The sequence below is a fragment of the Oncorhynchus masou genome, chromosome 3 (assembly GCF_036934945.1).
Source record: "Oncorhynchus masou masou isolate Uvic2021 chromosome 3, UVic_Omas_1.1, whole genome shotgun sequence".
In the NCBI taxonomy this organism is placed as follows: domain Eukaryota; kingdom Metazoa; phylum Chordata; class Actinopteri; order Salmoniformes; family Salmonidae; genus Oncorhynchus; species Oncorhynchus masou.
In genome coordinates, this window is record NC_088214.1 from 15,483,045 (window position 1) to 15,497,465 (window position 14,421).

Sequence of the window (14,421 nt, forward strand, 5' to 3'; positions counted from 1 at the left end):
AACAGGGGAATGTGTTGTCAGGGTAACGCATTGAGAAGGGAGGGAAGAGTGAAGAAAGAGAGGAGGGAAGGAAGGAGGGATTGAGGAGGGCTGCAGAGCTTTGAACATTAGGATCTAACTTGCGTCATGCTGGGGCTCCTCTCATCTTCTCCTCTCTTCTCTTCTATAGCGTACCCAAACCAGTGTAAAGGATGCAATATTGCGAGCTACAGTAATGCAAACTTCTTTTGGACAAAGTGCCCTCTGTCTATTTGATGCGTAGCGGGGTGTTTTTCTCCCAAATTAAATATTTGTCAAAACAGTCACCCACAGGGTTGATATTGTGTAGTAAGTGTCTCTACGTCCCTTAGATCTCCTAGAGATGTCAGTCACTGTAGTAAATTAGTCCACCATCTTGTTAGGATCCTTGCCTCTCCTCTTCTCTTTAGCATGTAATGGCAGCATACAGTGACTTCTAAACAACTTCTAAACAAGACTGCTAAATACCTGTCTCCCCGGACCCCCTGGATTGACCCTTTTTGCACTAACTGTCTTGCACGGACTCTATGCACATGTAACAGTGTAACTTTAGACCGTCCCCTCGCACATACCCAGGCGCGAACCAGGGACCCTCTGCACACATCAACAACAGTCACCCACGAAGCATCGTTACCTATCGCTCCACAAAAGCAGCGGCCCTTGCAGAGCAAGGGGAACCACTACTTCAAGGTCTCAGAGTAAGTGACGTCACCTATTGAAACGATATTTAGCGAGCACCACTGCTAACTAGCTAGCCGTTTCACATCCGTTACACTCACCCCCCTTTTGACCTCCTCAGGGCTCTGTGCATGCCAGTCAAGTTCTTCCACACCGATCTCAACCATCCATTTCTGTATGGACCTCACTTTGTACACGGGGCAGTGTCATGATGAAACTAGACAGGGCCTTCCCAAAACTGCACAGAACGTCTAGAATGTCATTGTATGATGTAGCTTTAAGATGTATCTTTACTGGAACTAAGGGGCCTAGCCCGAACCATGAAAACAGCCTCAGACCATTATTGATCCTACACCAAAATGTACAGTTGGCACTATGCATCCGGGCATGTAGTGTTCTCCTGGCATCCACCAAACCAAGATTCTCCGTCTTACTGCCAGGTAGTGAAGCGTAATTCACCCCTCCAGAGAATGCATTTCCACTGCTCCAGAGTCAAATGGAGGCAAGCTTTACACCACTCGCTCCAGCCGACACTTGGCGTTGCGCATGGTGATCTTAGCCTTGTGTGTGGCTGCTCGGCCATGGAAATCCATTTCATGACGCTCCCGATGAACAGTTCTTGTTCTGACACTGCTTCCAGAGACAGTTTGGAACTCGGTAGTGAGTGTTGCAACTGCGCTACTCACTTCAGCACTCAGTGGTCCGGTTCTGTGAGCTTGTTTGGCCTACCACTTCACGGCTGAGATGTTGTTGCTCCTAGATGTTTCCACTTCACAATAACAGCACTTACAGTTGACCGGGGCAGCTCTAGCAGGGCAGAAATTTGACGAACTGACTTGTTGGAAAGGTGGCATCCTATGACGGTGCCACATTGAAAGTCACTGAGTTCTTCAGTAAGGCCATTGTAATGCCAAGGTTTGTCTAACCTGCCCGTTAGACTGAGGCCGATACCCGGATGTGAGGCTAACAGTGACCTTGAGCTTCTCCAAGAAGGCCCTCCATACTCGGGATGTGAAATCGGGGACACGGTCCGAGACAATGTCCTCCAGAAGGCCATAATGTCGGGAGACCTGCTGGAAAAGTGCCTCAGCAACCTGGAGAGCAGTGGGAAGACCAGGAAGAAGGATTAATCGACATGACTTGGAGAATCTATCCACTACCTTCTGAAACCATCAGAAGGGAGAAGATCAGTAACAAAGTCAATGGATAGGTGGGACCAAGGTTGTTGAGGCACAGGAAGCGGCAGGCTCTTCCCTGCAGGAGCATTCCGGGGGGACTTGGTTTAAGCACACACGGAACAGGAGTTGACATACCGCTTAACATCCTGCACCAAGGTGGGCCACCAGTATTTATCAGTGATGGAATGGATGGTGCAAGAAATACCTGGATGTCCATTGACGACAGCAGTGTGTGCCCAGGTCAGCAGCCAATCCTTATTCCTGTGGGAACGTAGATGCATGCGGGAGGACAATTCCAGGGTACGGGCTCTGTAGAGCCTGGCGGATGTCCACATCTACGTCCCAAACCACTGGACCCACAACTCGGGAGGATGCACTCTTGACAGGAGCCTCTCCCGAATCGTAGATACGGGACAGGGTATCGGCCTTGATGTTCTTAATACCTGGGTGATAGTTCAGCGTGAAATTGAACCTGGCGAAGAAGAGGGCCCACCTGGCTTGGCACGGATTCAGTCTCCTCGCTGTCCGTATGTACTCAACGTTCCGATGGTTGGTGAGGATGATGAATGGTTCCTTGGCACTCATCAGTCAGTGTCTCCACTCCTCTAATGCCAAATTCCCCGCCAAGAGCTCCCAATCGCAGACGTCGTAATTCCTCTCTGCGGGGGACAGTTTCCTTGGAGAAGAAAGCACAAGGATACAATTTTAGTGGGTCTCTCTGTCTTTGTGACAAAACTGCCCCCACACCCACCTCCGATGCTTCTACCTCAACTACAAAAGGTAGCGTGGGATCTGGGTGTGTAGCAAGGGGGCGGAGGTGAAACACCCCTTGAGGAGACGAAAGGCCTCGTCGGCTGCTGGAGACCAAACCAACCTACGAGACCCACCCTTGAGGAGGGAGGTGAGAGGGGCACCGACGGCGCTGAAGTTAAAAGATAAAAGTTGGCAAACCCCTTGATGGTGGTTGGGACTGGCCATGACCTTACTGCATCTACCCAAGAAGGAGACAGCCCTCTGGTGGAATTGGCACTTCTCCCCCTTGACGAACAAATGGTTAGCCAAGAGGCGTTCCAGGATTGCTCGAACGTGAGTGATGTGACCCTCCAGGTTGGTTGAGAAGATCAGGATGTCATCGATGTACACAATCACCTGACATCCAAGCATGTCCCTGAACACCTCGTTGACGAATGCCTGGAACACTGACGGAGCATTGGCTAAGACATAGAGCATAACCAAGTACTCGTAATGACCAGACATCGTGCTAAACGCCATCTTCCACTCATCCCACTCCCGGAAGCGAATACGATTCTAGGCACTCTGCAGGTCCAGTTTGGTGAAGAACTGGGGCCCGTGGAGCTGCTCGATGGCTGGAGAGGTTACCAATACTTCATGGTGATGTCATTCAGTCCACGGTAATCAATACATGGGCGTAATCCTCCCTCCTTCTTGGCCACAAAGAAGAAACCAACTGACCCAGGGGACATGGACCTGCGGATGAAACCCTGTTGGAGTGCCTCTTGAATGTAGTCCTCCATGGCCTGGGTCTTAGCCTCTGACAGAGGGTAGATGAGTCTGCGCAGTGGTGTAGCACCGGAAAAAAAACGTAAATGGCATGATCCCAGGGGCAATGAGGATGGAGACAGGTAGCGCCAGAATCCACTAAAGTTGTAGACACATGGCATGAGGGACAGTCAGCCAGAGTGATGGGAACTAAAAAGAGTAACAGGAAGAGCAATAAATGGAATACTCACTTCTGGTCTAGGGGATGTAACATCACGTGACCGTTCCTCTGCTCTAATGGATCCCGGATTCTGAAGTAATGGACAATGCTGGCGTTTGTGCCCTCCCTGGCTACAGTACAGACAGAGATAATAGATTTAATACATTCTTATAGTAATGTTTTACAGTGTGCATGTGTGTGTCAGATTATCTATGGGGAACAAGCACTTACATTCTCTCAGACGAAACGTCTGGAAAAACAACAGAGTGCAGAGAAAGGTCAACTCAAGACAGACCCCAACAGAACCCTGACACACACACACACACAAACTGTCTCAGAGCTATCACACAGACAGTGGTCACCGGAAGGTAAATTGGGCAAGAATAATGAGTTGCGAACAGGCGGACGGCTACACAGTGGGAGTGGAGGATGAATGTGTCAAATAGGAGATAGTGGGAAAGAGACAGATCTAGATACCTATGGAGAATCCCAATTTAAACCAGGACAGGTTCTCACCACTTCACATACTGATTGACTGACGGACTGACTGGCTGACTGAATGACTGACCGACTGGCTGGCTGGCTGACCAACTGACCGACTGACTGACTGGCTGGCTGACTCAGCGGCTGACCGACCAACTGACTGGCTGACTGATTGATTGACTGGCTGAATAGCAGCTCTTATGGCATAGCCACAGTCACAGACATGATCACCTTGAAATCATAATGAGCATGACTACCGGTTGAAAAGGGGAAGGGGGAGGAGAGGGAAGGAGAGAGTGAGAGAAGGGAGAAAAAGGAGAGAAAGAAGAGAGAGAAGGAGAATCAAAGATGTTTAAGGGGTAAAAGAACGAGAGAGCTTGAGAAAGAAAGAAAGAAAGAAAGAAAGAAAGAAAGAAAGAAAGAAAGAAAGAAAGAAAGAAAGAAAGAAAGAAAGGAAAGAAAGAGCAGGTGAAAGGGTAACCATTGATGAAAATGAGGGTGGGTGAAGAGGAGAGGGCATTGGCAATAAACGCCTGAGCCTGAAATCCCATAGAAGCCAAACCAAATCAGTCCCACGGTGTTGGTTTACAGTCCCACTACTACTGCCATTCAGACCCACAGCATTGGGCACCCTTCACACTACACACTACTGGAGGAAAGAAGAGAAAAAGGGTGGGGGGTTGGAGGGGTGTAGGCATCAAACAGGCCACTTGTAGGCATCCTGTAGGCATCAAACAGGCCACTTCAATTAAGACAAATAAAAGGCCAGCAATGAAGAAAGGGGAAAATGGAGAGAGACAGGAGGAATAGAAGTGGAGAAAAGAGAGTGCTAGAAAGAAGAAAAGTGCGGGAGGAAGAGGTGGACAAAGGAAAATAGAGGAGAAGAAGAGGGATATGGGGGTGGGAATTGAAGATGAGTGTGTTTGAACTGGTCATTCAAAGTCCGGGTAGCCATTTGATTAACTGTTCGGCAGTCTTATGGCTTTAAAGATCAGACCCTTTCTTTAAATTTTCGCTGAAAATAATATACCCAAATCTAACTGCCTGTTAGATTCAGACTCAGGACCTGAAGCAAGGATATGCATATTGTGGAAATGTAAAATTAATGTAGGAGAATATAACACATTAGATCTCTTAAAAGATAATACATAGAAAAAAACATGTTTTTTTAAATACATTTTTTCATCATATTTGAAATGCAAGAGAAAGGCCACAATGTATTATTCAAGCTTAGGTGCAATATAGATTTTTATGGCAGTGGTTTATGTGCAAAGTGTTAGACTGATCCAATGAACCATTGTATTTTTGTTCAAAATGTTGTATCAAGTCTGCCCAAATGTGCCTACTTAGTTCATTATTACAATTTCAAGTTCATAACTGTGAAGTCACCTCAAACAATAGCATGTTATTATTTCACTGTAATTTAAGCTTTCTGCCCATATCAGATATGTCGATGTCATGGGAAATGTTCTTGTTAATTACAACTTCATGCTAATCACATTAGCGCACGTTAGCTCAACCGTCCCGCGGGGGGACACCGATCCCGTAGAGGTTCAGGAGCTTTTTGCAACCAGTCACAATGCACTAGATAGTTCAGCTGTAAAACTTTTTTGAGGATCTGAGGACCCATGCCAATACTTTTCAGTTTCCTGAAGGGGAATAGGCATTGTTGTACCCTCTTCACAACTGTGTTTGGACCTTGGTGATGTGGACACCAAGGAACTTAAAGCTCTCTACCTGCTTCACTAAAGCCCTGTGAAATGGGGGCATGCTCTGCCCTCCCTTTCCTGTAGTCCACGATCAGCTCCTTTGTCTTGATCACGTGGAGGGAGAGGTTGTTGTAATGGCACCACACTGCCAGGTCTCTGACCTCTTCCCTATAAGCTGTGTCATCATTGTCGGTGATCAGGCCTACCATCATCGTGTAGTCGGCAAACTTAATGATGGTGTTGGAGTCATGCCCGACCACAAAGTCATGGGTGAACAGGGAGTACAAGAAGGGACTATGCATGCACCCCTGAGGGGCGCTCGTGTTGAGGGTCAGTGTGGCAGATGTGTTGTTGCCTACCCTTACCACCTGGGGGCGGCCCATCAAGAAGTCCAGGATCCAGTTGCAGAGGAAGTTGTTTATTCCCAGGGTCCTTGGCTTAGTGATAAGCTTTGAGGGCACTATGGTGATGAATGCTGAGCTGAAGTCAATGAAGACAATTATAACGTATGGGTTAATTTTGTCCAGCTGGGAAAGGGCAGTGTTGAGTGCAATAAAGATTGCATCATCTGTGGATCTGTTTGGGCGGTATGCGAATTGAAGTTGGTCTAGGGTTTCTGGGATGACGGTGTTGATGTGAGCCATGACCAAACCTTTCGAAGCACTTCATAGCTACAGATATGAGTGCTACGGGTCGGTAGTCATTTAGGCAGGTTACCTTGGTGTTCTTGGGCACAGGGACTATGGTGGTCTGCTTGAAGCATGTAGGTATTACAGCCTCGGCCAGGGACAGGTTGAAAATGTCTGTGAAGACACATGCCCGTTGGTCAGAGCATGCTCTGAGTACACATCCTGGTAATCCATGTTGCCCTGCAGCCTTTAGAATTTTGACCTGTTTAAAGGTCTTACTCACATCTGCCACGGATAGCGTGATCACACAGTTGTCCGAAACAGTTTGTGCTCTCATGCACGCTAATGTGTTGCTTGCCTCGAAGCAAACATAGAAGTCATTTAGCTCGTCTGGTAGGCATGTGTCACTAGGTAGCTTGTGGCTGGGCTTCCCTTTGTAGTCCGTAATAGTTTGCCAGCCCTGCCACATCCGACGAGCATCAGAACCGGTGTAGTAGGATAACATTTTAAACCTGTCTTGACACTTTGCCTGTTTGACGGTTCGTTGGAGGGCATAGTGGGATTTCTTATAAGCGTTAGGGTTAGAGTCCCGCTCCTTGAAAGCGGCAGCTCTTAGCATCTGACATCTGACCACTTCCATATTTAGCGAGTCACTGGTACTTCCTCCTTTAGTTTTTGCTTGTAAGCAAGAATCAGGACGATGGAATTATGGTCTGATTTGCCAAATGGAGGGCGGGTGAGAGCTTTGTACACATTTCTGTGTGTGGAGTAAAGTTGGTCTAGAGTTTTTTTCCTCTGGTTGCACATGTGACATGCTGGTAGAAATTAGGTAAAACACATTTAAGTTTTACTGCATTAAAGTCCCCGGCCACTAGGAGTGCCGCCTCTGGATGAGCATTTTCTTGTTTGCTTATGGCCTTATACAGCTCGTTTAGTGCGGTCTTAGTGCCAGCATCGGTTTGTGGTGATAAATAGACAGCTATGAAAACTATAGAGGAAAACACTCTTGGTAAATAGAATGGTCTACAGCTTATCATGAGGTACTCTACATCAGGCGAGAACAAACAATACTTTTTATATTAGATTTCATGCACAAGCTGTTACTGACAAAAAGACACAGACCACCACCCCTCGTCTTACTGGATGTAGGTGTTCTGTCTTGTCGAAGCACGGAAAACCCAGCCAACTGTATATTATCCATGTCGTCGTTCAGCCACGACTCGGTGAAACATAAGATATTATGTCCGGTTGGTTGGATAGTCTTGAATTGAGCTCATCCAATTTATTCTCCAATGATTGCACGTTGGCCAATAGGACATATGGTAGAGGTGGGTTACCCACACGCCAACAAATTCTGACAAGGCTCCCGGACCTGCATCCCCTCAATGGGTGTCTCCTATTCATGAGAACAACTGGGTTTTGGGCCTGGTCCGGGAGCAGCAGTATATCCTTCACATCATCTTCGTCCAGTTCGAGGTAAGTAATCGCTGTTCTGATATCCAGAAGCTCTTTTCGGTCATAAGAAATGGTATCAGAAACATTATGTACAAAATGAGTTACAAACATCGCAGAAAAACCCCGAACAAAGTAACACAATTGTCTAGGAGCCCGTAAAATGGCAGCCATTCCCTCCGGCACCATTCTTATCACTTGCCATGGCAAGCAAGTTAGGAGATCAATGGAAGATGGAATTAAAATGATGGAATTAAAAATGTAATGAGAAGGACAGGCTACAAAAACAAAGAACCAACAGGTAGGCTGCTACTTAACACTTTGAATAGAGTTGTTGTTGTAACTGCAACCTATGTAGCCTCAATTAGCCAACCCAGCTAGGTAGCTAACTAGCCATGTTAACTAGCTAGCTTCTCTAACTAGCTAGTCAAAACAGGTACTATGTAATCCGATTAGGTGATAAATAACCTAGCTTGGCAGCTAGAAGTTAGTAACTAGTGTGAGTCAACTTGGTTGCTGCTGTCTCTCTCTCTCTCCTCATCACCCCACTCAGCCACATACAGTCACAAACACTACTAGCACGTTCATTCCTCTCACCGTCAGTGTGTCCAATAACAGCTTCAGTGAATAACGTATTAAATAAATCTGCTTCTTCCCTCACTTGGATTGGATCAGACTGGATCTGGACAGGCCCGGGTCTATACAGGGCCGGATCTGGTTGTCATTGGGTCCGTTCGGACTGGGTCTCTATAAATATTATGGAGGAAAGCCCCGGGTCCATTTCAAAATGGGTCAAAGTTTTTGCACTTGGGAAGACCTCTAGTGAGAGGGGGTAAGACCGACAGAGGGGTGAGAGGGTGTACCAGACGAGGGAAACGGAGCAAAATGTCTAACAGTCAGGCCAGGGAAGCTGTGTGTGTGTGTGTGTGTGTGTGTGTGTGTGTGTGTGTGTGTGTGTGTGTGTGTGTGTGTGTGTGTGTGTGTGTGTGTGTGTGTGTGTGTGTGTGTGTGTGTGTGTGTGTGTGTGTGTGTGTGTGAGACCTGTAAGCTCTATGTGGCTACATATCATTACCGCAGCCTTCCTGAAGCTCAAGGCTCCTAATAAACTGTAATACAGCAAATAGAGGGACAGGTCAGTTGCAGTGGAGAGAGAGGAGGAAGAGAGAATGATGGAAATAGAGTCAGAGTGAGAGAAGGTTGGAAAGAGGTAAAATTAGTTGACAGAGAAAGAAGAGAGGTATGGTAAAAATGAATGGGAGAGAATGGGGGAATGAAACAGAGGAAGGCATGGAAGAAGAAGATAGAGAATGAGGGTAGAATTAGGAAAATCAAGACAGAGAAAAAGGAAGAGAGAAGATCAATGTCCTGATCTGTCCAAGGGCACGGTTGTTACAAGGAGGGGAGACCTGCCAATAACTACAACTATTACAGATTAAAGCAATTAAACCACAGACGACCTCTGCCCTCATGAATACGGTTTCCCAGGAACCTGAGACGTGTGTGTGTGTGTACAAGTGTTTCTTTTACATATGCTTGCATCGGCACTAATAAGCATACTGGTGATTGCTTGTGGGAATGTGCATGTGTGTGTGCATTCACGTGTTTGTATGTGTCTGGGGAGTATCATTTAAAACCAGTGAAGCACACTAAGCAGGGAGTTCAAGCTAGCAGAACTAACCCATTAATCTATGTAGTGCAGGCCGTTTTGGTGCTTGGTCAAAGTTCAAATCATCCTGGTGTACATTCTGCTGGTGTTAAATGAAATATACAAACAGCATAACTAAGCATAATTCACGGTATGCTTCGTTAACACGTGGGCCATATTCATTATTGCATACCATAGAAATGTACCATAGAAACAAGCATTTCTCATTGGACAAGTTGAGGTCGTCCCTCCCTGTTTGCTTCTGTTTGGTTTCTAGTGAATTTGACCCTGAAATCATAGTCACCAGGGCCACGTTCAGCAGCTAAACGTTGTTGATTGCTGCAGACAGAAAGGCCATGAACAGAGACAATGTAGTTTCTTATTGCACATGTCAGAGAGGCATGTTTGTTCTACATAATATATTTCTATCTGAATATTTCCAAAACGTTGTGTACTGCTCAACCGGCCCATGGAGCGCCCTGTGTGAGTCTCCCCTCAGGGCAGGGAGTGACAGTGAGTTGAAGCACCATCTGCTGTTTGACATGGTCACTACACCTGCCTCCTCTCTCTCTCTCTCTCTCTCTCTCTCTCTCTCTCTCTCTCTCTCTCAAAATTTCAGGGGCTTTATTGACAATGTGAAACATATGTTTACATTGCCAAAGCGAGTGAAATAGATACTAAACAATAAAAAATGAACAGTAAACATTATACACAGTTCATTATACACAAATGTCATATTATGTCTAGGGAAAAGGGATAGGGGGATACCTAGTCAGTTGTACAACTGAATGCATTCAACTGAAATGTGTCTTCTGCACTTAACCCAACCCCTCATAACTGACATCCCAGTCTTCGGGTGCCCGGGGAACAGTGGGTTAACTGCCTTGCTCATGGGCAGAATCGGGGATTCGATCCAGCAACCTTTCAGTTACTGGCCCAATGCTCTAGTGTTATAATGATGTGCAAATAGTTAAAGAACAAAAGGGAAAATAAATAAACAGAAATATATTTTAGGTCTCTCTGTCACTCTCACTGTAGTGGCCTGGAGGATTTCCCCTCAGTCCAAATCAAACCACTAATCACATGTCATCACATTCATATTCACCTCTATTAGCCTCAGCAGGAGCTTACAATAACACAAACACACACAGAGCAATTGCTCAGCGAGCAATCACAGCACGAGAGCCAAGAATGATAGAGAGAGAAAAATAACAAGGGTGAGAAAGAGAGAGAGAGAGAGAGAGAGAGAGAGAGAGAGAGAGAGAGAGGGAGAGAGAGAGAGAGAGAGAGAGAGAGAGAGAGAGAGAGAGAGAGAGAAAGGGAGAGAGAGGGAGAGAGGGGAGAGAGAGAGAGAGAGAGAGAGAGAGAGAGAGGAGAGAGAGAGAGAGAGAGAGAGAGAGAGGGAGAGAGAGAGAGAGAGAGGAGAGAAAGGGAGAGAAAGGGAGAGAAAGGGAGAGGAAGGGAGAGAAAGGGAGAGAGAGAGAGAGAGGGAGAGAGAGGGAGAGAGAGAGAGAGAGAGAGAGAGAGAGAGAGAGAGAGAGAGAGAGAGAGAGAGAGAGAGAGAGAGAGAGAGAGAGAGAGAGAGAGAGAGAGAGAGAGGGAGAGAGAGAGAGTTTTTATTTGCCGCAAGGAAAGACAAAGCAGAAAGTACTTTGGCTCTGAAAACAGGTTTCATTGGATTATACTGCCTACAGAAAGCAGCACACACACACACACACACACACACACACACACACACACACACACACACACACACACACACACACACACACACACACACACACACACACACACACACTCACACACTCACACACACACACACACACACACACACACACCCACTATGTGTACTTGGAGTTGCAAATTAGACCACTAGTCGGAGGATGAGAGGGTGACAGCAGGATACTGACATCAACGGAGTGTCAGTGTTGCTTTACCTACGGCCTATGACCTGCCTTCTCCCTTCAGTCTTGGAATCATCAAGATATACAGGACAGAACAACACACGCACACATACACACACACACACACACAACACAAACAAACATTTATCTAAATCAGGGGTGGGCAATTCCAGTCCTCGAGGGCCTGATTGGTGTCACAGTTTTGCCCCCAGCTAACACGCCTGACTCCAATAATCACCTAATCATGATCTTCAGTTTCGAATGCTATTTGATTAATTAGCTGTGTTTGCTAGGGATGGAGAAAGTGTGACACCAATCAGGCCGTCGAGGACTGGAGTTTCCCACCCCTGATCTAAATCAGCATGGGTTTCCTTCGCTTCCAGTAGGTTTCATCATGCGTAGAAGTCAGTTGATGAATTTTTAAACACTGTGTTGTCTTTTCTCATGCTGTGTCTTTTGTTTCCGGTGCCTGCTGCCTTCCTCTCCCCTGAGTGGGACTGTACAGTATGAACTACACAGTGTGTGTGTGTGTGTGTGTGTGTGTGTGTGTGTGTGTGTGTGTGTGTGTGTGTGTGTGTGTGTGTGTGTGTGTGTGTGTGTGTGTGTGTGTGTGTGTGTGTGTGTGTGTGTGACATACAATCAAAGACACAACACAACACAACTGATATTCTCTTTCACTTCACTGCAACGACACTGTTCAACCAACAAGCTCTCACAGCAGAATTAGACTTTCATCCACATTATGGGTTAAGTTTAGGTACTCATTCCGAATGGTTACGTTGAGGTTTGGGATAGGGTTATAACCTCAAATAAAAATCCAGTGTGCACGACTGGGATCGAACACGCATTCTGTTCCAGAGTCATGGGATCCATGGGATTACACACACAGGGTTAGCATTTGGGACAGGGTTAAAACCCCAAATTCATATGAAAGCAGCTGACACAGGAGGCATCACCAGGGTGGATGTGTGCGCGTGTGTGTGTGTGTATGTGTGTGTGTGTGTGTGTGTGTGTGTGTGTGTGTGTGTGTGTGTGTGTGTGTGTGTGTGTGTGTGTGTGTGTGTGTGTGTGTGTGTGTGTGTGTGTGTGTGTGTGTGTGTGTGTGAGGGAGGGGGGGTGAGCTTGCCAATAGGACGTATAGCTCCACACGTCCAATACGAAAGCTTTGTTCTAACACCTTACGGAGTACCGGCTGCTCCAGTCACAGACACGCCACTAAACGGGAGAAAGGAAGGCTTGGGAAGTGCTTCGAAACTCAGAACTTTCACAAAAATGAATTCACTACGAATATTAGTCAGATTATGTCATATCACAGTTGTAAGAAAGTATCAAGCAACTGGACAGTCAATTCATAACTGATTAGTAATAACTGCACACATAACGCATGAAAAGCATTACATGATCAAACCACAGTGTGATCAAATATGTCTCAAAGACAGTGCTTATAGAATTTCACCCATATGACAATCTCTTCAAACCCTGTGCTTGCGGATCTACATTTAAGTAGTTAGGAGGGGAGTAGTTACTCAGCAAATGGTCCGCTCTAATTTTGAGCTGAGTAGGCATATCAATGTTAATACAATAAGGAAGAGAGAGCCCCAGCAGCCATGTGTGACAAATCTACTGTAATTGCTAGCTTAGTCCAGATTTGAAACACTGCTGTAGCGTAGACCAGTAGCCCTTACTTGAAAATAATGTGCCATCATTATCAGGCCTAATATCAGTATTATTATTATCAAACCCATACAAGTTGAATGTGTCTTAAAGGTCAAATGTGTCTTCAACCCAACCCAATGACTAATACAAGAAATGCTATAAGTTGTGCTTCTGAAGTTAAAGTATTTCTTTATTTCTCCTGCGCATACAATGTTGCCTCCACATATATCTCCAAAGCATTGCCTCGATGCTATACAAATTTAATGTCGTGATTCATGAAGAATCTACAGTTTCCCATGCTTCTACACGGCTTTCCGTGCCCTAGCTGACATTATGCATGATTCATACCGACCACACCGTCAGTGAACTTAACGAAGCGACTCTATACCATTACGTCCACCGTGGACTAACGGGGGCTCCCGCCTTCCACCTACTGTACACCGCAACAACCCCCGCGGTTCAAATCACCAAGTCAAAACCTAAAAAATTGTTAACCACTCTCTTACCTTCATTCTCCGGGTAATTCCGTAAGCCTTTACATGGCGCAAACGCGTGAAAAAGAAAGGGGGAGAAAATGAAAAGGGATGGATAGATCCCAGGGAAGACTCGTGCCATTTTTCAGGCTGCGCCTTGCGCTCGCTGCATCCCTGTTTCGTATAGAGTTGGTGAGCGAGCCCTCGTGAATGAGCGGAGTAGAGGAAAGAAGGAAAAGAGAGATAAAGCGAGAGAGAGAGAGAGAGAGAAGGGAAAAAGAGGAGGAGACGAGAAGGAGGGTCCAGCGCGAACTACGCGCTGTCAACCACTGGCGAGCCCTGAGTGGTGTCGAAGTGCGAGAACCCGGGCAGTCGTGACACACACACAAACTATTCAAAGGGCACACGCAGGACTGAGATCCTCATCACTGAATTTCGGACGTTTGGAGAGCGCATATCGAAGGAATGCTCCAATTTGCGTAAAGATGACCATGACTCCTGTTTCTGAATCCAACTGAAAATGTATGGCTGAAAGTTAATTATATGGGGCGATGGTTTTACCATGGAATATCTGGGACTAACAGCCCCTATATAGCCTTGGTGTCTATTACTGTTGATTGGACCGTTAACGCTTTTTTTATGACCATTAGAGACTCGATGCATAGCCTAGCCTTGCAGTAGCGGTGCGTGAATAAAATCACTGGAGAAGCCGTATTACAACCTATGTGTCGTGATTATTCCGTTGTTTGCTCTATGAAATGTTATGTCATGTGCGACCGTGATATATTGGCCTAAAGTCAGAGACAATAAGAAGACATTGTGGAATAATACATTCAACCAAACCTTTGTTTTTTATCACAAAACCGGATAGCGACC

The 14,421-nt window shown here is 46.2% G+C and overlaps 1 protein-coding gene across 2 annotated transcripts in view; it reads right to left on the reverse strand.

Moving 5' to 3' along the window:
- Window positions 1-13,758, reverse strand: part of LOC135510981 (ephrin type-A receptor 3-like) — a 209,480-nt gene extending 195,722 nt beyond the window's left edge. For both annotated transcript variants that reach the window (XM_064932384.1, XM_064932376.1), the window contains exon 1: window positions 13,579-13,758. In XM_064932384.1, the coding sequence (XP_064788456.1) occupies window positions 13,579-13,687 (109 nt within the window). In that variant the 5' untranslated portion in view covers window positions 13,688-13,758. The remainder of the gene's footprint in view (window positions 1-13,578) is intronic.
- Window positions 13,759-14,421: the final 663 nt, after the last annotated feature.